General features: G+C 39.5%; 1 protein-coding gene across 4 annotated transcripts in view; it reads right to left on the bottom strand.

Annotated features, from left to right (window-relative positions):
- The window catches only part of MCTP2 (multiple C2 and transmembrane domain containing 2), a 114,199-nt gene that overhangs the window by 36,157 nt on the left and 52,507 nt on the right, over window positions 1-25,535 (bottom strand). For all 4 annotated transcript variants that reach the window (XM_065734020.1, XM_065734023.1, XM_065734019.1 and 1 more), the window contains 5 exons: window positions 22,131-22,233; window positions 19,653-19,755; window positions 10,323-10,424; window positions 9,467-9,541; window positions 8,573-8,692 (listed from right to left, as the gene is read on the bottom strand). In XM_065734020.1, the coding sequence (XP_065590092.1) occupies window positions 8,573-8,692; window positions 9,467-9,541; window positions 10,323-10,424; window positions 19,653-19,755; window positions 22,131-22,233 (503 nt within the window). The remainder of the gene's footprint in view (window positions 1-8,572; window positions 8,693-9,466; window positions 9,542-10,322; window positions 10,425-19,652; window positions 19,756-22,130; window positions 22,234-25,535) is intronic.

Raw genomic sequence — 25,535 nt, 5'->3', positions numbered from 1 at the left:
AATTTCTAACTGATGTTAAATAATGTAAGTTTGCTTAAGTGAACGGAGTTATGACATCTTCAATCACCTACAGAATTGTCTTCCAATTCCCTCATTTTAGAGGAATAAAACCTGACTATTTCCAGGGAATGAGCCGTTTTGAAATTACACGTGCTATAAATAAAGGATTTGCCTTTTTGTCTTTTTTAGGGAAAAAAATAAGAAAAACCACAAACTCTTGAAAGGATTATTTCATCAACGACAGGGAAAGTAGTAGGCAACATCTATAACCTTCCTGTAAAACTGAGTGCTTTAAAGTACCAAGAGGTGCCAGGTCAAAGTAATGTGAACAACGAGACCAAATCAAGCAGACTTGAAAGAAAATCAATGCACCTCAGTTCTGGTGAGGAGAAAGCACACTAAGAAATTAAGACAATTCATAGCTTCATAGAAAATTTTACCTCCTAATAGGTATCATGGACTTTCTACCTTTATTTTTTTTTTCCTCCTCAATATCTCAAATTTCTGGCATCAAGAACTGCAGATGCTTGGCCTGAGCTGGATACCTTTTCCCATACGGTTTGCATCGTACACATCCCTGCACAACTTTAGGGATTCTACACATAAGCTTCTGAAATTTGGTTATTTCCTGTAGCGGTGAGCAAGCAGTTTATTTCCCACATTCCTGTATAATGTATTACATAGACACAACGTTCTCTGAACTTCAAATACAAACTTTACCTTTGTTAAAATAATTTCTAATCTGTCAATAAACTGAGTGTTCAGAAAAAGAGAGAGGCAATTTGGGAAAAGAAGGGGATGGTTCCCTATATGACAGATCAGCTCTACAGGACAAAATAAACCGGCAAAAAGTAATGAAAATTTCTGTTGTTTTTCAACAATTTATTATTACTATTAGCAGACCGACAGGAACTGGAAATCCCTGCTTTCTCAAAAATTCATATGTTGGGCACTTCATCTGAAGTTCCTCCAAAGAATTTCAAACAAGGAAAAAAGAAGGGCAGAAAAGTCAACTTTTAGGCAACATGCAATTGAGTCTCTCCCAGATGTTTTGCAATAAATTCCCAACATCCGGAGATTTGTATTTTGAGCTAATTTCACCTTTGGCATAGGCAAGTTTTGTGATTCTATTGAGAGTAAAGGAACCCATGTCACCTTTCTGGACAGCTAACATCATCTTTATAAAACAATTAAAACCCAAAGACAAAAGAAAAGAGGAGTTTAATACTAATCTGTGCCTAGATTCATAAGTGGAAGCACACAGAATATATGTTAATACATGGTTCGAAACAGGAGTTCAGCGGTGTTGGATAAACAAATAAAGCCAACAACAGGGAAGGTTTTACCCTGTTGGAAAAAAAAAATAAAAGCAGAACAAACTCAATATATACAAAATAAATAGAAAATGTACAAAACAGTATAAGAGCAACAATAATCTCTAACAAAACTTCAGAACTTCAAAAGACACAAGACGTTATATATTAAAAAAGAAAGGGCTTCATAAATCAAACAGCTAAAGTACAATACAATATAGCAAACTCCAGCCAGACCACAAAGAGGGCTCTTTCTTCATAAACATCAGATCAGGCAGCTAAAATTATTACCAAAGCTCTCTTGTAACTGTCACCTGTGGTGGGTATAATTACAGGCTACTGCTGCAAGCACGCCCACGTCATATGGCAATAAAAGGACCTATAGCTTGCCAAGACCAGGCAGACAATGGAGAACATACACCACCTGACGAGAGCCCAAAAAGATCAGCCAGGGAGACTAATAAAAATGACAGCTTAGAAACAAATGACAAAGCTTCAGCCACAAAAAAGGCAATATCAAATTAGCTGGGAATGCAAGCACTGAGCAGAGTTCTCCAACAGGTCACAACTCGAGCAGAAAGCCAGTCAGAACTGTTTTCAGATGCATTTAGCTCAGGTTTTAGCTATAAAGAGCCCCTTCTTTCCTTCGTACTTTTTTTATTAAACAAAATGTTAGCATATTTGGGGTTGGCTTTGTGGGGTGCCATTAGATAGCCAAACAGACAAAAACTATTTCTAACTCTGCTCCGGAGACAGAGAGATAGCATACGTTAACATGGGCATCTTCTAAGGATACATCTACATCCCGTAACAAAGCTGAAATTCATCCTCATAGCCTTTTAATTCCTTGCTGGATGCCTGCATGCACTTTCCTACCCATCAGCTGTACAGAAGCTCTGCCTATGGCAGAACTGGGCTTTTAACTTAACAATCTCACCATAAAGTTTAACACGCACAAGCAACATATTAAAAGGCTTTGTCATTGAGTAACAACATAATACCATTACAGGAAGAGGCAGAGATCGAGGGTCTGAGTGAGGATGCAGTGCATAGAAGCTTGCAATACACAGCACAGAAAGTGCAGCTATTGAAGCTCCCCAACCCCAAGAAAGCAAGGGACTCGCCACAGAGGGTGCATGACTTGGTAATCAGTCCCAGAAGAGATGACTCTTATTCCTCAGATTCCTCTTTTGTTGCTGTTTTCTGTTTGCTTTAGTAAGAAAAAAGGAACTCCCTGAACTACTGAGCAAGAGACACAGACCACCTCGCCTCTGCAATGCTGAATTAAGGATCTTCGTATCAGTTTCTGCTATGCTCCATCTCATTCTGACTCCGAAGTTTCAAACTTTGCTTTTTAAATCTTGTTTATAGTGCTGTCAAGCCTCTAAGTAGTTATTTCCCTATTAACTTTGTCCTTGTTTGTTCTTGCATTTTTGAAAGAGCTGGAAATAACATGTGTTTACTTTTCTGTATGGCTCTCGGCATCACCAATATTGCTGTTGCTATTCCAGGAATTTTAACTGCTGCAGCAAAGCAAAGCCCGGGATCTCAGGCTTAAATTGTACCCTCCTAAAGCACGTAAGGATAATACTGGAAACGTGAAAGCTGCTGGGAGAAGGGCAAAAGCACCTCCTTTAATTGGGTAGAGAAGCCAGCTTCTCAGCCGAGCTGTTACTTGCATGTGTCAGGTAACGTGCTTTTAACAGCTCTGCATGCACAAACACTGGATTTCCACAGGCACTGCCATGAGCAGCGTGGAGGAAGCAGGATGTAAACGTTTCCTCTGTTGTTAGAAAAATGCTTTTACAGGGATATAATAGCCCGAAATAAAAATATACCTCTGATCCAGCCCTTTCATGGGAATTCAGGACAATAATTTTAGAGAGGTACCTTTGCCAGGGATTTGCAGAGGGAAAGAGCAGAGGAAATGTTAGGGGTTCTGAAGAATTAGTTGCTAGGTCAAATTCTTGAAACGCTGCCTCCAACTGCTCCTCCAGCACTAGCTCTATCTCTAGTTTTTAATATGAAAAAATGAATTGTATCTGAGCGTTATTTCTCAGCTTCCCTGTTTAAAAAAGGGATTGTGTTCATTCCTTTGCTGACTGCTTCTTCAAAACTGCAGCAAAACACAAGCTGCAAATGGACTGAGAAAACCCCTCAGCAAAAGCTCTACAGTAAAGCCAAAGTGAGGGCCATCTCTTTTGCATTAATACTTTTTTTTTTAAAGCTTTTTCTTTTTCCAAGTTCCCTATTCAGTGTTCGAAGAATACTCATTCTTCTCTCTTTAGGATTACATCTATTCATTTTATTTCGCTTTTTAATGTGGAGACATTTTAATCTACCATTACTTTAATGCTCTTCCCAAATAGTTTAGGAACAATGATTTATATTTCATCTTCAGCTACGAGAATTACAAAAAGGGAGAACAAAAAAGACTATACCATTCTCATTGGTTACACATGTAGCGTAGTAGCGGGGAGTTTTGGTTTGTCTTTTGTATCAGAGAACTGCCTGCTTAAAATTAGTTGGCAATTCAAAAGGGATACACAAAAATTTGGGAAGATAATGCAAGACTGTATGCTCCTTCCCCTCCCTACAGGTGAACCGTTACCACCTATTTGGTAATCCATATGTGAAGTCTTGGTGGAACTTAGATTCAATATCTTTTGCTTGGTTGGCCAAGTTCTGAGAGGTGCTTGGCATCATTCAGACTCAATCCTCAATTGTTTGGATGGCAATGGTATCATTTATCCATAGATTTCTCATGCTGCAAAACAACCTGTGATTTTTGAGTTTAACAGGACGTTCTTACAATATTTTGTTGTCATGTCCAGTGTGGCATTATATTTAGTACATACAGGATTGGAATGCTTGCTTAGAAAAGTCTCAGCATAACATTCAAAAGATGCTTGTCCCTGTGCAGAATAAAAGATCCACTTCAAGCTAACTTCAGAAGGCTTAAATTTTGAGATAGCAAACATCATTCTTGAGGGAAAAGTACATTCCCTTCTTAGTGATGCACAGTTAGTGATTTTAGAAGACACTGTCAACAAGGTCTCAGTCTTTTGTCTTTAGGTCATCAGTATAAATATAGCCCAGCTCAAAATGGGATTAAAAATTATCCATGTTTACTAAGATGGTTGGTGCCCCCTCTAAGAGATGAGTTTAACTGGGCTCAGATCCAGCTCCCATATCACAAGCTTAAGTGGCTGCATATTAAAGGGCATGCTAAGCACAGCCCCAAAGTACATGAGCTGCAGAGTTCACGGGTTGAACTCTGCATGTTATTCCAAGTTAGAACCAATGCAGTCTGGTAAAGTGCAGTCTCAGACAGTGCATCCTCAGAGCCCCAAGAGGCTAGTGCCAAAAAGCTAGGCATCCTCCAGCTCCTCCTGGATTCACAAAAAATATGGGATTTCTGAACTGGAGGAGGGTGCCAACATCCCACTTCTCCAGAAAAAAGCTCAAAAGCTCAAGTGTGGGTTTGCTGCTGCATCCATAGCTCCTGGCAGCTGTATGCTCAAATTCCCAGTGCTTCCCTATTCCTGAATCAGCTGGCTTTTGGGGAAGCCCAAACACTCCAAAATGATCCCACGCCTGTCGTTCTCCCAGCTGCACACCATTAAATAACTACAGGCAGTTTGACCAGAAACTCCACCTTTCAACCACAATTACACTGCATCATCATATATTCCTTCCTATTGATGCTACTATCCCATCATAAAAGAATTACCCTGCAATGTCACTGCAAAATAAAATAAATACTGCCCATGCACACTGCAATCACTGTCTGGCTGCGAGCTAGGGCAGAACTTGAAATACAGCTCCCACCTGTACTACCCTGGCAACAACCCTGATTAGCAGAGGCCTGAACCTGATGCAGGGTGACACTCTGCCAGTAAAAATGAAGAATTCTGGCATGGGTTCGTGTGCAGGGACCCTGAAGCACATCGCCCAGCGAGTGCTGCCAGTCACTCTGAAGGTGCCATGGTGGCCCACTTCCCCAACGTTTGCTTGAACCTGTCAATGTCTCACAACTCTCACACAAACTTTACAAAAAACATAATCGTAAAAAAATTCCAGTCAATATATCCTTTTAATTTGCTCCAGATTATAGTTTTTTTTCAAGCAATTACTGTAATTTCATTAAATGACATAATTACCATTAATTCAGAGGAAAACTGTCAATAGAAGGTGTAATTATGTTGTATAAAATCGCAAGCACAACGTTCAACGACGCATAATTCCTCATGAAAAGCATTCTGTGACTAAAATTAACTCTTAAAATATTTTTAAAATACATATTGTGCAGTAGGAATGATTAAGTTTTGATTATGGACTTCCACAACCAACTTGGTGAAGGAGCAGAGCAAGCAGGGAGCGCACACATGTAGAAGGAAGAAGCACTTAAAAGTGCACTGGAAAGGTAACACGAGTTTTCATATGAAGAAGTGGGAAAAACAAACAGCTTATTACCACACAGATATATGAGTTGACTCTAAGCAGACATTCCCCTCAGGCACATTTCACCACGCAGCTCTTGTTTTTTGGGCACCATTAACACAATGTGGAAGCGATGTCTCAACGAAGAAAGGTGACAAAAGAAAGGAGTGAGGCAGGCAAGGCTAAAATCACAATATTTGCTCTGGAAACCGGGAACAAATTGTCCAGGGTATGACGCAGAGAGTGTCAGGCACACAAGCAGAACCATGAAGGGATAACAGTACGTTTTGGAATACCTTCAAAAGCAAGCCCCTTTTGAGGAGCATGTTCCATGAAGTAGATGGTAGAGAATACAAAGACTTTTAGTACCTATCCCAGAGTAAGAACACTTAACATTACAGGCAACATTTTCTACAAGTGCCAATTAATCCAATATATCAACATATTAGCTTGGCATGACGCATAAAAAAGAGAACATGGTGATAGCATTTCCCTCATCCACTTGGGTCCTGCCTGTTCTGCCCTCTGCTTCCTGTCTTTTTTCTTTTGTATAACCAAAAGTAGCAGCAAATGTCCTTGTTGCACTTGCAAGCTGCCAGTACTAATGGGCAAGGAGGTGCACTGTAATAAAGACTAAAACAGCAAGGTGCAAGATATCATGTGAGCTCCTATTGCAATGCTCTGATCATCTCTTACAAATATTTTTTTTACCACCTAGGTAAGGAGCTTTGAACATCTTCCCCACCTCTGGTTTCTAGCACCAGATACAAGCAAGATGTTAGTAAGAACAGCATGGTACAAGCTAAGCTGATTCAAAGAAGGTATATAGAAGTTGCTTGGTGGGGGATGGTGATTTTAAAAATGACACGTTATAACATACCTTTTATTTTAACTGTTAAAGACTGGATTATGTGCACAGGTCAGGGCAGACAGGTATAGCACCCATTTTGCTGTGTACATATTTTCCCAACTATTAATGCACTTACTGGAAACAGCAAAAGATAGGGAATTAACACTTCACTATAAATGCCTAAATGGAATTATTACCATGTGGAAAAAAAAAATCAAATACGCTTAACTTTTGGTTTGTAGAAGAAATCTGCTTTTATTATCCTTAGTACTGTATTTTGTTCCTTTCCCACTACCCACTCTCTGTAGGAAGCTGGGAGCATTATGTTACCCAGTAAAGATGTTAACATCTGTAACTTGTAACGCTCCACTTCTTTTGTTCATCTTCCTTTTCACCTGGAATCAATTCCTTTCTTCGTGGACCCACTTTCCCAGATTCTTATTTTTATGCCTTTCTACCACTTAAAATTTTTCTTATGCCTAGAAAAGTGAACTTCACAGCCATAACTCCATAAGTATTTTATTTTCTAATTGAGTAAATGTCTCAAGCATGTGGTTAGGTTCCCATTTAACAGTGATGGTAGAATGCTGGCACTGGGATTTTACTTAAGTCCCTACTACCTTTGCTGCCTGTGTGTACAAATCGTACAATCTCCTGCATGCTACTGTACAGATTTCTTGCAGAATATTAGAGGGTTCAGAGCTACCAATACTGCAAACAAACACGCATGCATAGCAGCTCCAACTCTTCCAAGGAATCCATCATCTTAAGACCCAAAGGGCAAGGCTAGGTTGAGTTATGTTTTCTCTCCCTTTGCACTTCCAATATATCTGTGCGTATCCTACAGCATATCAGTTAGTATCTCTGTCTTCAGTGAAGACAATGTTTTAAGGTATTGGTAAGCAGTTCTCGAGACATTAATGCTAGATTATGATCTGAATAAGCTTTGAGCAGAAGCAGAAAAAAAAATGCACAGAAAAGACTATCTTGCCTTACCTATTCTTAAGGTACTGTCAGAAAAACAGTGTGATTTAAAATACACAGAGAGTAAAAGGAGAAATCTTGAAGATGCGGCTATTCCTTTCCCTATTCAACTCTCAAAAACTTTCCTTTTTTCATGCTGGATCGCCACAGAATTTTGCAACCTTTAATGGCACACCAAGCATTTCAAGCACAAAGAAAATGTCACACCACAGAATCAAAACCACACAAAATCTTTTTTTGCGCTTGCATGGATTATGAGAAAACTGCAAACAGGGTGTTTACTACCAAGAGGAAAACGGAGAGAGTAGGAATGACAGGTAGAGAATTTGGCTTTTTGTTTGCAATGGGGAGAACACTCTGACCAGCCTGTCCCTGTCCTTTTTTACATAAAAATATTCTTTTTCTTTAAAAAAAGAAATGTACTGTGATGGTTAAAGGAAGAAATTTGCAACTGGCGAAGGTGTTCAAGCACCGTAGGGACACGCAGCACTCGGTGTGGTGGAAGCAGGCAGAACAGACATTGGTAACCTCTAATTGCTTCCTTGCACCTCACGACAAATGGCATCTCACTGCAGTTGGTGCCTAGTCTCTCCACCACCACCTCTCTTCTCTCCAACCATCCGACTTCCATGTTCTAAAAGGGCCATAACAGCTATATAGCTATACAGAACAGTCACATGGTCATAGCCTTTATGGGGTCTGCCACCAACCACACTGACACGGGTGGCCCAGGTCAACAAGAGCCTCTGCATATAGCCAAAAAAAAAAAAAAAGGCTGTTTCTGAAGGTTTAATTTCCACATCCAGCAGACCCAACAGTGACCTGTCTGCCTTTGAAATCTGCACACCCTGCAGCCATGTAGCTACAAAATACCAATAACAGCAAACGATAAATGGTTTTACTCTGGTGGAAAGGAAGGCACGTTAACACTCGAGATCTTATATCACTTAGCCGCATCCAATAAAAGAAGAAATCCACTTACCACAAATGCTATCACGCTCTTTACCGTGGACTCCCAGAGAAAACAGCTCCGAAGGAATTGTATTGTATTCCATATTGCCATGGTGATTTTTTTCACACGATCAACATTTCTCGATAAGATCTGATAAATATTGAGTGGGAGGAGGGGAGGAGAAGAGTTTAATCAGACACTCCAATATCCTACACCATTGCTTCAGAAACAGGGATAATTTAAGCTACAAATTCATGCCAGGGCACATATTACAAATAAAGCTTCTGTTTCAGAGACTCTCTCCTGCTCCTGTGTGCTTTCTGATTACACCCATACCTCCCAGATTTTATCCATTGGGAAAAAAAATAGCAAAAAAAAAAACCAACCAAGTAAGCTCATCTTGATGCCAAAACTAAACAGAACAGTAACAGAAGCCTACGTTCATTCTCTTTCAATTTTCATGATATAGTAATGTATCAGAAGGAAGGGCTAGAAAAAATTTAATCCAAACACAGAAGCTCTTCTCTATGCTTTAGATACATCCATAGGAATAAATACAAGAAATTTAGCCTTATCAAAGGGCAGTTTTATTTTTAAAAAGATAACAGGAATGGTTCTAAAAACCTATACAGAGTTTTTAGCTAATGTAAAACTGGTTTCTTCCTTCCCAAATAAAAGAACAGGGCTTATGCTTTGCTTCAGGTGCTGTTAACCGTGCATCACCCACACCTATCATTTTCCCAGTTCTGAAGCACAGAGCCGAACTACTGATGCAAAGTAGATCAGAAAGCCTTTAAACATAAAGAAATGCAGAGAATTTACATGTGTTTAGTGTTCTATGCATAAATGGATGTCGTTCTTGGCCACAGCTACTCAAATCTTTCCAAAGTAAGCATAAGAACTGAGCTCTGAGATAACCTTTACCTTCTTAGAAAATTTGCGGTTCTCCTCAGTGAAGCGTTTTTCGCGGGGCTTGAACGTTCTAATAGTTGCTTTTATCTAAAACAAATAAAGTCATGTACTTTTAAATTCATTATTCCTTATAGCACTAGGATCTTTCTCTCTTTTTAGGGAGAGGAGTCTAGGAGAAGACTAAAAGAAACCAAGGGGACACCTTACGGAGGAACTGAAATAAATCCTCATCATCTCAGACGTTCAGTACATATAGGTGGAAGAACCTGGACCACCTCAGCCATGCTCCCCAGAGTTTTGTTGACCACTCTCACTATAACACAGGACTAGCAAAGGCAGAGCACCGGCACAGCCCACAACTGCCTTAATAAATGGGATTCCATTCAGCAAAGGCTGGAGGGCATAAACAATTGAGACTGACTCAGCCACCTAAAAACTAAGTGCACCACGTACATGCCTCATTAATTTTCCTGTCAACACCCTGGGAGGAGAACATTGCGGGTCAGCTTTTTTGGGAGGAAGTAGGTGTTAAAAGTAATGCATAATAATCTAAACATTAAGCCCTCTTCTGGCTGCTGCAAATGAAGCCCTGGTGTACGGTAATTGACACCTCCTTCCTAAAGCTCCTGTGGTCACTGTAAGTCCTGAAGTGCCCCTGCGTTGTTCCATCCACCCAGATGGGCTGACACGTTACGATGTGCCAATGTCTCCTCACCCACAGTATGAAACATTGCAACCAGATGCAGGGAGGTCAGGACTTTTCCTGCTCGGCTCCTGCTTTCAAAGGAGCAATTACCTCCCTCTCAGGTCCACATATTTCCACATTTCTTACACAAATGATAACCAAAGAGAAAATATTTTAACTTACAGGATTAAATAGGACATCCAGCTCTAAGTAAATTACTCCTTTTGAAGCATGTTCCAAGTCTTTATTCTTCAGCATGTAACAACTTTGTTTGCCATTTCTGATCTATAGATTCGGAAGAGAAAAAGCATCAATATTTTCCCAGCTGTAATTTACAATGTAATTTTAAAAGATGCTACCAAAAAAAAAAGAACCTCACAAGTACAAAAATCCTCCCCAAACCATGATAATATACTCAGAGCCTGAAATACAAAATGACCATTGGATTAGAGACCTATAAAATTGCAGATTAAATCTCTTATGGTCCAACTTTAATTTACAAACCTTGTGCTTTATAGTAGAGCAGCGCACGCAATAACCAGTTCGAAAATTCTGCCCTGGAAGCCAGTGAGTTGATGGGAAGTAATCAGCCTCCGTTATTACAGGTTGAAAATGGAATTTTTCTTCCAAAGTTCAGGAAAAGAGCCACGACAACAACTTACCCACCTACTGCACACTCTAGTGTACGAACTCACTTCAAATGCTTCACTTATTGCAAGGTTATCAAATTATTACCCAGGAAACGAACACGATCCAAAGAAATTAATCAGCTTAAGTGGAACGAATGTTAATGTAACAAATGTTCAAAATTAACTAATTCACGTAAAAGAGCTCTCCCCAAACCTCCAAATTTCAATACCATTTCTATGCTCTAATCCACCGGTTGGCCCTATCACATTAAACGCCTATAAAAAGAAAAACAACCTCCCTCCCTCACCATTTTGTAAACTATTTGGCTCAAATCAAAAGCATTCTCTCTTCTAAAAGTGATGGCAGAAATGTATTTATTATACACAGTAGGATATGTATTGATTAAACATTTGGCTTTTTAGGAAGCAGACCAGTTAATTCTAAACAGCAGTAACATAAAAAACTGCAGCTTACCAAAAAGCTACATTCAGGGACCGTAATGATCAAAGATTAAAGATAACGGAGGAAATTTGGGGGCATGAAATTGCAACCATATTTAAAACGGCTATTGCTGCTCTGGCATTTAGAAGAGGCACTCATATAAACCATGGCAGAAATGAGTAAGGAGAAAAAAAAAAAAAGGTATAATAGGAACCAAGTGATTTCACATTACAAGGGAAAGGTCACTTTCCTTCCCAATGCTGCTCCACCCTTTCTGTACCAAACAGCTTGTCGAAGGGTAGATGGCCTTCCTGGCTGACAGTTAAAAGGGAAGAGGGCTCTCATAAAGACCAAGTTTGCATCCTCAGCAGGGTCCAAACAGGAACTCCAGCTTTTACTATGTTCTCATCCAAAGCCATGCTTAACAGGATGCTGGGAACTAAGCAGTCATTTGTAAAGTCTCTTAAATAGTAACAGGCACTGATCATGATCCTGCATTAGTGTAAGGGAAAACACAAAGGGTTGAAGTTAGAGACAAAGGAAGTGGCCAGACCCATTTCTAGGACCACTCATATCAGATTGTCCTCAGGCCAACTGCCATGTAAAGTATTGTTTGTCCATCAGAAAGGATTCTGCGACTTCAACAGTTCTCTCATCACCAGCCCCCAGCAAGGGCAGAAATAGTTTTAAAAGATACAGAATGAAAACACTCCAAGTTATTCCAAAATTAAAGATCCTTCATTTTCCAAACTGAAAATTGGATTTCCTCTGAGGAGAGATAAAAGGTCAAATGGACTTGGCTTGAGATTATTATTCCTTTGGTCCAATGCAGTGCCACCAGAAGAAAGCTTAGAGTGAGCTTTGTTCCTAGCAGCATGCCTGCAGAGATATAGCTATCCAGTGCAAATCAAAATTGCATAATTGTAGATTCATCACATTTATGAATCTGGAGGCTGAATTCTCATGTAATTCAGTTACAAACAGTTCTCACAACTTTTCATTCTTAGGATGAAATACTTCCATACCTCAACAGTAAGAACATGTGGAAATCTGGATAAACTTCTTACCTACATATTTTAAGAGCACAGCCAATAAGGAAGGCATTGCACAAGCTGCTAAATTCAGAGAAAAAAAATGAAAAGGAAGGAGAAGGTCTGGTAACATGGTATTCTGCACTCAGAAATGTTGCTGACTTCAAAGAAAAGATTTTATTTGCACAGCTGTAGCCGTATCAAGCGTGTTGGGTGTATCAGTAGGCGTGCAACCTTGAAATCATCAAGAAATAGCTTCCATCTCCATTCTTCTTTGTAAATGGGAGTTTGTTACCTGAGATGGTATCATTACTGTTGCTGCAGTTTTCAAGTTGGACAGAGCAGAAGGTATTGCCCTACAGATACAGTTTTACAGTCACTTCCATTTGACATCTTTAGTTCTAAATGTTTGACTTGTCTAGAAAAAGATGCGCAATTATAACTCAGACTAAGACTAAACATTAATACAGATTTCCTAACTTTTGACCTTCTTCAAGGGGAGATGCACAAGAGAAAAGAACAATTGGTTATAAACTGGTGTTTCTCCACTGCATTTTCCATTTGCATAAAGAGGAAAAAAAAAGTCAAACTGAAGTCTCTCAAAAGTTTTGGCAACACACTGATCACGTGCTCAGTAAAAGGTTCATAAGTTCATAAGTTCATAAGGTTGGAAAGGACCTATAAGATCATCTAGTCCAACCATCCTCCTATCACTATCTCTACCCAACTACTAAAGGTGTAAGGTAACCCATGACCACAGGGAGATTAGGTTGGTGGCATGTCTCAACTCTGCCCAGAAGAAAACACCCAAAGCTATTCTGTTCTTGGGCCAGAGTTTAGATTCTGTTTGACATTTCCCTCTATCTCAAGAGAAAAGCAGTCATACTAATTTCAATTTGGATCCATTCCTTTCTCCTCTCTGGGAACATGTTCTCTCCAGCTGTAGACAATGTTGCACCTGATGCTGGGGTCCTAGAATGAACCTAAATTCAGAAAGATCAAATTTCTCTGCCACCCAAACATCTTTCACTAGATAACTAAATTATCAAGTGCTGATAGCCACGTCTAAAATATGTTAACTTCTACTTATGTAAAAGGAATGAAAAGGAATACTGAAATTAAAAGTTAAAACATCCACAGGTAAGGTCCTTCAAGAGATATTATCAAAATTATTCCCTTATTAATTGCATATATGTGCATATATATATCCACAAGGAATACTAATGCCTGCCTTCTTTAAAAGCTTGTTAACTGCATGCAATATGCTGGGGTTCAGTCAACAATCAAGACTGCCCATAACCACAGGAGGAGAGCAATGCCAATCCCACTGAGAAGCTTCACTAGACAAGGTTACCATAAAAAAAGAAAAAAATCAGCATTCTCATCCCAGGAAAATTTCTTCTGTCTGGGGGTATTTTCACGTTCGGAATCAACTCAAAGATGAACAGTACAATCCACACCTTCTCTATCATACTTCCCCTTCTATATCATACTTCCTTTCCTATACAAGAGCATGCAAAGGAAGTCACCAGCTGGAAGAGAAGCTAAAATTCTTCATGCATTCAGTATTTGTATCTGCAGGAGCACTTCAGACAGAGGCAACCTCTGGCAGTGCTTCAGCTTGCCCTCCCAGCTGGAAGGAGACATTCAGGTACACGAGACCACAGCACAGTCAAGGCCCAAAGTGCATCAAGTTCCTTTCAAATGAGTGAATATATTTGCTAAACTCTTCCCACAGATGTCCCCAGTAAAACAAATGTGACTAAACACAGTATTGATGTAGCCAGCCAATGCTAAATCTATTAAGCAACAACCTTCTGACCGCTTGGGAATTTTAATGAAATAGCGAAAGCTGAGATTGATATGACACAAAACACTGAGAAGACAGGACCCTTACGCAGCAAAGGGTGTTTTTTCATTGCTCTTGTCTCAGAGAAATATGGTTTAGTGGCTTTTTTTTTTATACATTGATTTTAAGAAAACTTCACTCTGTATCCAGCTTTGATGCAGATTCAATGTCATATATTGATGACCTGACAGAACAATGCTAGGTTAAACCTCTGTACATCAACACCCGTGACGTGCAGAAAGGGTAATGGCTACTCTCCAAAGGTAATTCATCTGAAGGATTTGGAACCTCAGAGATTCCTGCTTGAACTCACTGCTGATGCACAATGTCATATCGTTTACCCTGAATAACATAAAGCTGTCTTGTTATAGACACACACCTCCCTCTTATCAAAGGACTTATTTCCCCAGGAAAAGATGAAAGCAAGGCAAATATTTGATCCACCTGGACATGAGTCAGGAGGTTTTTTAGTTTCTCCTCAGCCTTATAATACATGTTCATTAGATTTTATACATGTCCATTCATTCATCCCAAACTCCTTCCCCCAAACAGTTCACTTTTAATAACCTTCTGTAGGATCCAAAATACAATAGAAACATAGATTCATGGCAGAGTGTTGATGTCCAAAGACTGAATGCATATGGGGTCAGTGGTCTGTAAGCAGGCAGACAGGCATAGCGAGGAGATGCTGAAAGCCCAAGGAGCACTCCTTGTCCAGGATGTCAAGTAGTGCTCAAAAAGACAAAAAACATCCACATACCCCATCATTACTATTTTCAATAAGGAGAGCATTGTCAAAGCAGAATATTTCATTTCAGAAACAAGGTCTCCTTTTTTTCTGGAAGCAATCTTTTACCCTCCTTCCAAAATTTATGGTTCATGAGAGAAGTAAAAATCAGAACAGATGATCTACTGCAAAGCATCCTCTGTGACATAAATGCAGCATTTCCACCACTCTCTCAAATTCTAAAGCCCTCACCAGCAAAAGGCTGTACTCTTGTGGTCAAGTGCTAAATAATCACGACTGGCAGGTGTCTGTTCTCTGAATCCAGGCCATGTTTCAGATAATTACCTTGCAAAAGTCACACTAGTTGTTTTCACTGTACCTTTAGATACCGACCTTGCACGGCACTTGGAAACATTTCAGAGACTTCTTCCTGTTTGCTGAAAAAAGGGTGCAGCTGAAATCTACTCCTGAGCTGATAACTCCGCAAATAAAAACATTCCAGCCTGCCATACAACTCTTCACTCAAAGGTCTTTCTACATGAGGATATTTGATATAACCTGCTTTAAGATTTACTGAAGCACACGATATGATCCCATGCCTCTAGCTTTCTGCTCTTTAGGAGACAAGAGCCTTCTGAAGCAAAGCAAAAAAGAGAAGAGCCTTACAGTCATGGCTGTGAAAACATGTCTGCTTTCACATTAAGGCCAAGGGTGCAAATTTACAATAAAGATGGAAAGGACTACTTTGATAATTAGTTCTAATCCCCTAAAACCACAAAATTACTAAGTTTATCAAATTCTTTTCTTGAAGGGATAAAACTTTTTTCCTTATTTCTCCATTTCACAGTATCTTCTTCAGTTTCTAACACAAAAACCTGCTCTGTTCAGTGATGTATGCGATCTGGCCTTTCCTCTCATTACCCAATGTTCAAGAGTGCAATCCCTCTTGCTGCCAGACACTACAGGTCACCTTTGGCACAACAGAGCTCCGTTTTGTTCAACACTGGTAGCAGTAATTTGTGTTTTTCAGTTTATGTGCCACTTCTGTGACTGTAGATATCTGGAGCTGCAAACAGTATCGAGATGAGCTCTCATTAACATGCTTTAGAGGTGGAGAGTAGTTCAACATAAAGAAGGGCAGGAGAAGAAAATACAGTAGGTTAACATGGAAAAACTAAAAATAAGGAGAAAGCTCTGCATTCACATTTCATCTTCCTGAAATAGCAAAAGGCTTTCACTACTTTCCTCCTTCTGCCCACATTTACCTGCAAATAGAGAAAACGCCAAACTCAGTACAATGCTATCAAAATCAGTGTCTGCATTGCTCATTAATAGAGCTCCATGAGAAACAAACCACATCACGCAGTCATCCCATATTGTTTCATCATGTCCAACAAAAGAATGTGAAGTTTTCAGCTTTATTCTTGTCATTCTAAAACTCTTACGTTGCCAAATCTGTCTCTTAATTAATGAATTCCATAAACCTAGATCACAATCAAGGGTGACTGGAAAGCACAAACCTAATATTAATACACAGAAAATCACAGAGACCATCTGTGTGTTGATGGGATGATGAAGGTGCATTCATGTTTGCAAAATTGTCACTGCAGGACTTCTGGACGTATTCAAACCAAAATTAAATTTCAAATTAAACTTTTCCTATCCCTCCAACATATACCCAATCCAAGGCAATTCTTCAATAAGAAAATCTAGCCATCCATGAGCAGTTCCTGAAGGAAACTTATTTCACGTGCTGACAGCTCACAAGTCCAACTGGTGCACTTTTAACTTATAGGAGGGGAACAAAGAGGCAAATGCATTTCAATTTCAAAAGGGAACATAATGCAAGCCAAATATTAGGCCTAAGAAATTAAACTAGTATGATTTGTGAGGTTTCCTTGAATCTTTAACCACTGTTCACTTTCAGCATATTTATCTAAATGGTTCAAAGCGTAGATTCAAATTTATAGCTAAATTCACAGCATACGTCGAAACACTCATTTCAGGAAAAAGAGCTTAGAAAATCACCATTCTTTGTCTGAACAAAGTTAATAGGTGCAAAATGTTTTTAATCAGAAGCAGAGATGAATATATTTATGCTAGATTTGACTGAAATAGGAGGCAGAGAAGTTTGGATGGGAAGGAAGAAAATCAGTTGGCAAGGGAAAGCACAAACAAATTTTATTTTATTTTTTGTCTCAAACTTTGGACAAAAAAACCTATGCTGAATAGAGTTTGGACATTACCACACACATGCACTCCCCTGCTCTGCCTTGTTACATGCTTCCTAAGGGATACTTGACAAATGCCTATAAAATCAACAGAAAATCCAACTCTAACATCTTCTCACTGTGAGCCCACACAGCCTGCTGCCGATCATGCAGACCATTTGGCAAGCACTGGGTCTGCAGGAGAGCAGCTGCTCCAGCCACTCTCTTCCAGGAACATCAGAGATATGAGGACTTTGGGAAAAATTAACCAAGTGATCAAAAATGGAATAAAAGATGTTAAGAGTTTTTCTTCCCTGTAAACATCAAATCATCCTTCATGCCAAACTGACTTTAATATTGTTCTGAAAGTAGAGATACTGAAGACTCAAGCCACTAAAACAGGCAAATGATCTAAAGCATCCCCAGCCTCAGAAAGAAATCACAGTGTAAGCCATGGAGGGAGGCAGAATACAAGGCAGTTTGAACACAGGTACATACATATAAAATGCATATATCTGTTGCATAAAGTCCCCAAATTGAAGTTTTATTACTATTTTACCTACAGGGATCCCAGACAAAGCAGTACCCAGGTCTCTGGGCATACTGGATGCTTACAGCACCTCTGCCTAGCCCTGCTGCTTGAGTGCAGCACTGAGGCACCTAAAGCCTGGTATTTACCCCACAGCCACTCCTGCAGTTTATGCATGTCTTATTCTCCTTGTTCAAGGGCAGGTAGGATGGAGTCCTGGTCAGCCTGATCTGGTGGTTGGCAACCCCTCCCATGGCAGTGGGGTTGGGGCTTAATGATCTTTGAGATCCCTTCCAACCTAAGTCATTCCATGGTTCTATGAAATATCCCGAAGTGCCCAGGACCTGGACTCCAGAATAGCTTGGGAAAAGCACATGGTGGATGATAATAAACACACAGTCCTGAAGAAATTCAGAAGCCACACTGCTTTTAACTTGAATGCACACGAAATATACATATTTAAACAAAATAGTAACAAAACTGGAGCACATTAGTCTGTTCCTTTACCACTATAAAGCATTCTTTGAGCTGTGATCATATTCTCTAAAACGGTTCAAGCGCTTTTCAGGCATTTCATTATTTATTTGGAAACATCAAATATTTGTAGTTCAGCTTCCCCTTTCTGATCTTGATTGGTCCCTTACCTAATCTGTGCCCATATATTTCCCAGCTGACCCTGAGGGGCTGCTTTGATTTAATGGAATTTTTGCTTTCTCACTAGAAACCTCCCATTACTGCACTCTCTGCAAGGATGGAGCCCCACTAACTCATTCCCAGAACAGAGCCTTCCCTGCAGCTGCTCACCTTTAAAACTCAAACTCTTTTGCCTTAAATATGAGAGATGTGTGCCAGACTTTTCTGCAGAGGTGACTATGCCTTCACAGGAGTGCTTCAAAACAATACGGCAATTTTGTACTCTGTAATTTCAATCAAGACTCACCGACTGCCTATTCAAGAGAGCTATTACCCACAGCACCACACTGTGCATTACCGAGAGGTTTGCACTACTGCAGGCATCCCTCACATTGTGTTATATGTTGTAAGCATGAATGTTTATACAGGGCACTAGGCAGTGCCCACTGCATAGCCTGGCGTACCCTCACTTCCCTATAGGGAAGCGACTGCAAAACATGACACCTCAAAACTCACGGGAAATGCCATGCTTGAAGTGAAGCGTGTGCTTCCAGAACTGGAGAGATATGAGAATAAGAGTCTAGGAGGCTGTTGTCCTCAGCTACTGATTTAACAAAAGCTACAGCCTAGGAAGTTATTTCCAAACTTTACTGCAAAATTTACCAGAATCTTCATGATGCTGCAAATACACACATGGAGCTGTTTGCATCCTCTTGATCTGGTTTACTCTGTTATTACCAGCCTTGTTCCAAATTAAATCAGTCTTACCAAACACAAAGCTGCTTTACCCCATTTTTCTATTAATGCCTTATAATGACTCTTTCATGTTCCCTTCTCTTTAGCTTGGCCCTTTTTGGCCATTTCAGAAAAAGCCTTAACTCTCCTTAATCTCCAGAGCAACTCCTCTCCCCTGAGCTTGCTTTGTTTCCAGTTTTGATTTTATACTCCCATGGTAGCATTCACTCTTCACATATTTGTTTACAGAACAAAAGCCACCCGTCTTTAAAAGCACTGTGGAGCAGAAAACACCCCTTTTAGGTAATTTTATTCAGCTGTGCCAATAACAACAGCTATCTCTAGTCAATCCTACTGTGATGTGCAATTACTTTCTTGGAGCAAAAAGAAGCAAGACAGAACAAAGACATGTATAAAATGTTACCTTCGGAAGATGATGTGGAAGCACACAGAACAACTCAATTATGTTTTCAGACCTACATGGCATGCAGCGCTGACGAAGTACAGACACTTCTGCAGTTTTCTTTCCGATCAACTATATTTCTATTAAAATGGGTTGGCAGTGCTTGTTATGCTAAAGAGGACTACAAACAATGCCAACTAAGGCACGTATAGGTCACAAAAGCCATTTGTTTCCAAATCTTTGTTCCTCTGCACTAAGGAGAAAGGAAAAGCAACTCACTCCCAGCGAACCACCAATGTCTGAAAGATGTACAAAGGTAACTTACAGACAGCAAAGGGATAGCAACTTTTCCGAGAAAATCAGGGGGTTTATCTCCATCTTCATCAAACACTGTCACTTCCAGAACGTCATGAATATCTTTAATTGGGCTGTAATGAAAAGTGCAGACACAAACAGTGATATTTGATACACATGCAGGCAGTCTTCCCCACAAAGATCTGAGAATGCTGTTTTACTAATTAAGTTTGTATTACCTTGGAGTATAAAACTAGCACTTAATTAAATTCCAAAAAAATTGAATCAAATGATGGATATTCCCCAAGCTTTCTCCTCGTGTTGCAGTCACATAACTAGGTGAAGAATAAACAACTACCAGACGGTGACATTTTTTGTGCATCTATGTTGATTGTAACAGTGGATCAACTCTGCTCTCAAAGAGAGAAAGCTGGTGGCCAGGAAGGGTCCAGGGCTGAATTCAAAACCAGGCTCCAGGACTCTAAGTATACATGAAAAATCATCCAGGAAGCAAAACATGTAATTTCATTTGACTTGAGCTATTATGTCCCTTTTAAACTATTAGCAGAACCAATTACTTAAAAAATAATAAACCTAACAACCCTAATTGAAGGCCAAATGTACAATATTTTTGTTCCATTCAGTCCAAATGTTCAACCAATGTGGCAGCAGGCATTCAGTCCTGAGTATTGTATCAGATCACTAGCAAATCAGCAAATCTGTCTCATTTCAGAAAAGTTGCATGTGTGCTTGCAAAACCTGGGTAACCGGAGATGATTTATGAGTTGCATTCATTATCTCCTGTTTTCCCTCTACCGTGTGCTGGAATTAAAGAAAGAGGCACATGGCAGAGTGCCCACTTGTTATTTAAACCAGAGCAGCCATTTCTACCTAGAAGGCTGTTTCAGGGCAGTCCTCTCCCTTTGACACCATGGAGATGCTCTTTCAGAGCAGAGCTGGGAGCTTGAAGCCACTTGTTTGTCCCTCCAGCTAGCAGCTATAGTGTTCTTCAGTGTGATCCAGGCCCTATCTGCACTACATATGCACTATTTACAAGACCTTGTATTTAAAATACATCAAAACCCCTCACTTCAGCAACCAAACTTCCACATACCTCTAACAAGTCATCATAACTTTCCCATACAATACAGCTACCAGTGGTATAAAACATTAAGAAACCCACAGTGTGACAAAGATAAGTATGTCACAGAAAATCCAAGTATGATAGGAAGGGCTCTTTGGTGGTATTGAATGCTCTGTCTGAAAGGGATTCACTCAGAACAACACACTCAGCTTTAAATCATCACCAATGGCTTTTAAGTCGTTTGATCTTCATTAAAGGAAAAAAAAATAAAAATAGCAATCCAAAGAGAGTTGTGAGAGCCTGACTGGCTCTGTGAATTTGCTGCTCAGAGTGGCCAGCAATAAGAAACTTAGTGATAGTCTGCAGCTGACATTTCTGAGACCCTCAGGAAGTATAGAAACAAACCTTATTTAAGAAAAAAAAATGATTTGGGATTCTTATTAAGGTTTATTTTGTTGGCTGAACATCCGAAAAGACTCATCTGCTGGCACAATCTCAGAATAAACAACAATGAGTGGGAACTTCTTGAGAACAGACAAAGCAAAAGAAAGGAAAGGACTCCAAGAGACATGCATTCAACTACATCCATGAATTAAACAGGAATCCAGCAAAGTACTTCTATCAAAGAGATCCGATACTTTTTATTGTGCTCACATCCAACTAAGTGTTTTGGAATGCTGCTTTTGCAAGAAATCTGTAATCCTCAAACTGTTCTTCCAGTGGAGAGCTGTAAGTGTTACAAATACTTGACTGCCAGCTCCCACAGCTTCCTTCTTTGATACAGACCACTACAACCTTGGAGACATTTAATTCAATCAGTTGTTCACACAAATTTTCAGCATGAAGGAAGATAAAAATTTGACTGACAATAACTGAACTATCACTTTTTATTATTAATGAGTTCACCCCAAAAACACACGTTTTTGTTTGCATAAAAATCTAAGCAACTAATTTGTGTTAAGCAACCTTTGATTAGTTTAAATTCATAAGACGCAACAGGAACAACGTGAGCTCTAACTCCCTGCTTGCTTACAAACTAAATGAGGTATTCTGCCATGGTTCAATGAAAAATATTTTATTTTTAAATTATGGAAAACGTAGGCGTGAGTATCCGGTCATCACTTTCTGTTATATTATGTCTTGGATCCAGATACAACTCCATTACATCCAGTCATGATTCTTCCTATAAATATCACAGTAATTCTTCTTTTAATGACTTCTATTAATAAACTCCGTGCAAGAACTAGTAAAAGGCAAAAAGCTCCAACTGAGTTACATTTGATATTTCTCCAACATCCTCTTCTGACTATGAAAAAATGACATTTCTTAAACTCGACCTTTGTATTTTTCCAAAGTCAATAGCTTTTATAGATAAGCTTCTAACTGTTTGGTGTTTCATCATGTTTTCAAAAGCAATTCACTTACAATGTGAAAACTTTGTTCCACTCTGGATTGAGGTTCTTGTAAATGGTGTGTGTTTGAAGACTGTCATTTCCCAGCTCCAACACACAGAAAGGATCACTTTTACCTAAGGAAAAAAATCAGACTGGAATTAAGAAAAAAAATAAAAAAATTAGACCAGTTATCGTAGCTAGCGTGCACTCTTTCATTGTAGTACAGCCATAGAACTTGTCTGGCCAAATATAAATCCACTGAGGTAACTGGAAATTGCCTCCCACAGGTGGAAAGACTTGCACTAAAAAAACCCAATATCGTCAATACATCTTCAGTTTTGAAATCAACACCATCTTAAAATCCTTTCAGGTGTCTTCACACTAATACCTGAAATCTGAGATTTAGAGAGTAATCTCTAAATCTATTCAGCAAGAAAACTGCTCTAGTTGACAACTACTCCAATGACATTATGAAAGCAGCACTGTCACTCTGACTCAGGTAAGTGTCCAGGCTTCAATTACTGATCTTTTATACTCTTCTTACAGTGTGTGTTCTTCTCCAGTTGATTAGAGGATTAACTAGCTACACCACAAGAAGAGAAGAGTGGCATTGTGCTTGTATCAGTAGCACTTCATCAGCCAATTCCATACGAGCAAGTCTTTGAAGCTAAGGAGACCCTACACGGTGTTGCAGCTTCAATGAAACTCCAGTCAACTAAAAGATCCAACTGGAGAATCCAGGTACGAAACGGGCAGAGTATTAAAAAAAATAGGAATTTAAACAAAACAAAACCCTCCAAAAGGTAAGATGCTACTGTGGAGCATATTAATGCATTAGCAAACATCTGTATCATAATATCTTGTTTGATAAAGCTCTTTGCAAGAACTGGTAGTTTTCACAACATAATGCAGCTCAGCAGTTTCCATCACGAGCAAAGCTCTGTTTAGCAGTGTGCCTGACTCAGTATCTGATTTGATCTCATCATCAGTTTTCACGTATAGTTCAGCAACAGACTATCCAGTCTAACTTCTACATATGCAAATAAGTATGACAGCAATGCAGGGATTTAGGTAACAGGCTAAAGATATTTAAGCAAAAGCTTTCTTTTTCTTAATCTTTATTTTTGGAATTAATGAAGGGCTTTTAAGGTTCTTACTCTGAGAATTTTATGAAATATCATGGAAGCTTTTCAGTATGTAAACAGTGGGTATTAACTAGTCAATATTGGTAAAATTTAAAAACTGTGCATATTACTAGAATCTGTTTGTCCTCTTTTCATCTTACGTGCCCATTCCCTGAAAAGCAGCTCTTCAGAGAAACTGCTTGAAATGCAAACTGGTACATGCCCAAAACAATCCCACTGTATAATTTGATATTCTGAATGCTATTTTTTGGTCAGTGAACAAATGCAGCGTTTGAGAACTCCCATGCATACACCAAAAACATCCAATAAAGCAGAAAGTCATCTTCATGTCAACAAAACTACGATCTAGGAATATAAAAGCATGGAAGGCTCAAACTGAGCTGGCTGTGGCTGAAGAACTTCTACATATTCGATACATCTGGGCAGAAACTTGCCTAAAAATTTACATCAAATGGCAAATTGTGGATCAAAATCAGGACAGAAACAATGTTGTTTCCACATGAGAAAAGCCTGCAATTAAAACAGTGTTAACATAAACCAGCTGACAGAACTCCCAATTACACCAAGTAAGGAGCAAAGTATAAGGTGGCACAACGCTACTCGGCTCCGGAAGATTGGATGTTTTTCACTGCTGTGGGATGGCACAGGGAGGGAAAGCCACCTGCTCAGACAGTTCTTTGCACTTCTTATTGTCTCCACAATTATTCCTTTACCAGACTTTTAGCTGGACTTCGAATTTACTTTTATCAATAACAATAAATCTGAGCAGTCTCCCTGGTAATGCAGGAAATATGGCACTGCTCTAGGAAGGCTCTATTATGGAAGCCCATAATTGCTGCACTAATCATTTATGAATGGCTCAGAACAGATAATTAATCTTTATGTCTCTCATTACATGATCAGAAATTATGCTATTTTTACCTAAAATGGCTGCATCCTTTTGCAATTTGGTAGGTCTATTACAGCATAATACTAGGATATTTTCAGCACTGCCATTGAAAAACAATTTGTCATTTGCTTCATGAATCAGGCTCAAAGCCTGGGTTATTTTGAATATAATGACAGACTGAGTAACCTTTTACTTAAGCAGAATTTCATTCTCTGCTATGCACAAGGAATGTGTGTCGCTCATCCCGTATGAAAAGTCTTTGAATTGCAGAATCAAGAACCTATGTGCCACTTCCAGTGTTCATTATCCACCCACATGCTCCTGGTTATGAACTGAGGGAAAGGGGGCCAAAATCCATCACTGATGCAACTGCATTAGCATCAGAGAAGTTTTCCAAAGAGCCCATAATCTCCTGAGCTCAGTTCTTTCCCTCAACACTGCACACGTATTTTGATACAGCCCTAGCATTGTCATTTGACAAAGGCCCTGCTTTGCTGTTGCAAAGCTTCAGCACAAGCTACCTTTCCTTATTGGCAGGCTTCCTTTCTTTGTTTTCAAATTAAATTTTTCAGTTCTTTGAAGTATCTGCAGAAATCTTTTCTTCCAATGCAGGGAATTTAAACTGAAATAGTACCATGATTAATGCTGTGTTTTATCCTTTGGTCCTTATTTAAGGAGCAATGTTACACTGTCTGCATGAATTCCAGAGAATGGGGCAAGAGTGTTTTCTCTCTAGCATCTTTCTTGCCTTTATCAACAAGTTATCTTTGAAAAGAGGAAAAAAAAGAAAAAAGCAGACTGTCAGCAAATATACAACAATGCTGTGTCTGTGAATTACGAGATGCTGCAAGATACAGAGGGGAATTAAAAGGTCTCCAGAATCCTAGAGATGATAATAAAAATAATAATATCCAGGCAGTCACTACAGAGAAATATCAATTCTGTAGCACTTCCCTGGAGAAACAATATGAAGCTGTATTTTTAAGAAGTGTTAGCATCTGTTGCTGCGAGGACCAGGAACAATTTGAGGTAAAGCTCAGTGGAAAATCCGCCCTTGAAGTAACAGCCATGAAGATCATTACAAATTGAAGACTCAGCTCCCTACCACTGGTGGGCTTTTTTTTTTTTTTCAGGTGAGAGCCCACAGTACTACCCAAACCAGCATGCTCAACACTGTGTCAGATGCCCCAAAATCTTTTCTCCCTTTCACAAATTTGAAAGGCAGTCAACAAAATATGGAGAGACGTATTTCACAGAATCACAGAACTGTAGGGGTTGGAAGGGACCTCAAGAGATCACCGAGTCCAACCCCCCTGCCAAAGCAGGTTCCCCACACCAGGTCACACAGGTAGGTGTCCAGGCGGGTCTTGAATATCTCCAGAGAAGGAGACTCCACAACCCC

This window comes from Cyrtonyx montezumae, unplaced genomic scaffold, assembly GCF_038088225.1.
Source record: "Cyrtonyx montezumae isolate F1298 unplaced genomic scaffold, pur_monq_1.0 scaffold_17, whole genome shotgun sequence".
Classification (NCBI taxonomy): Eukaryota; Metazoa; Chordata; class Aves; order Galliformes; family Odontophoridae; genus Cyrtonyx; species Cyrtonyx montezumae.
This window is presented reverse-complemented; position numbering and strand designations above follow the sequence as displayed.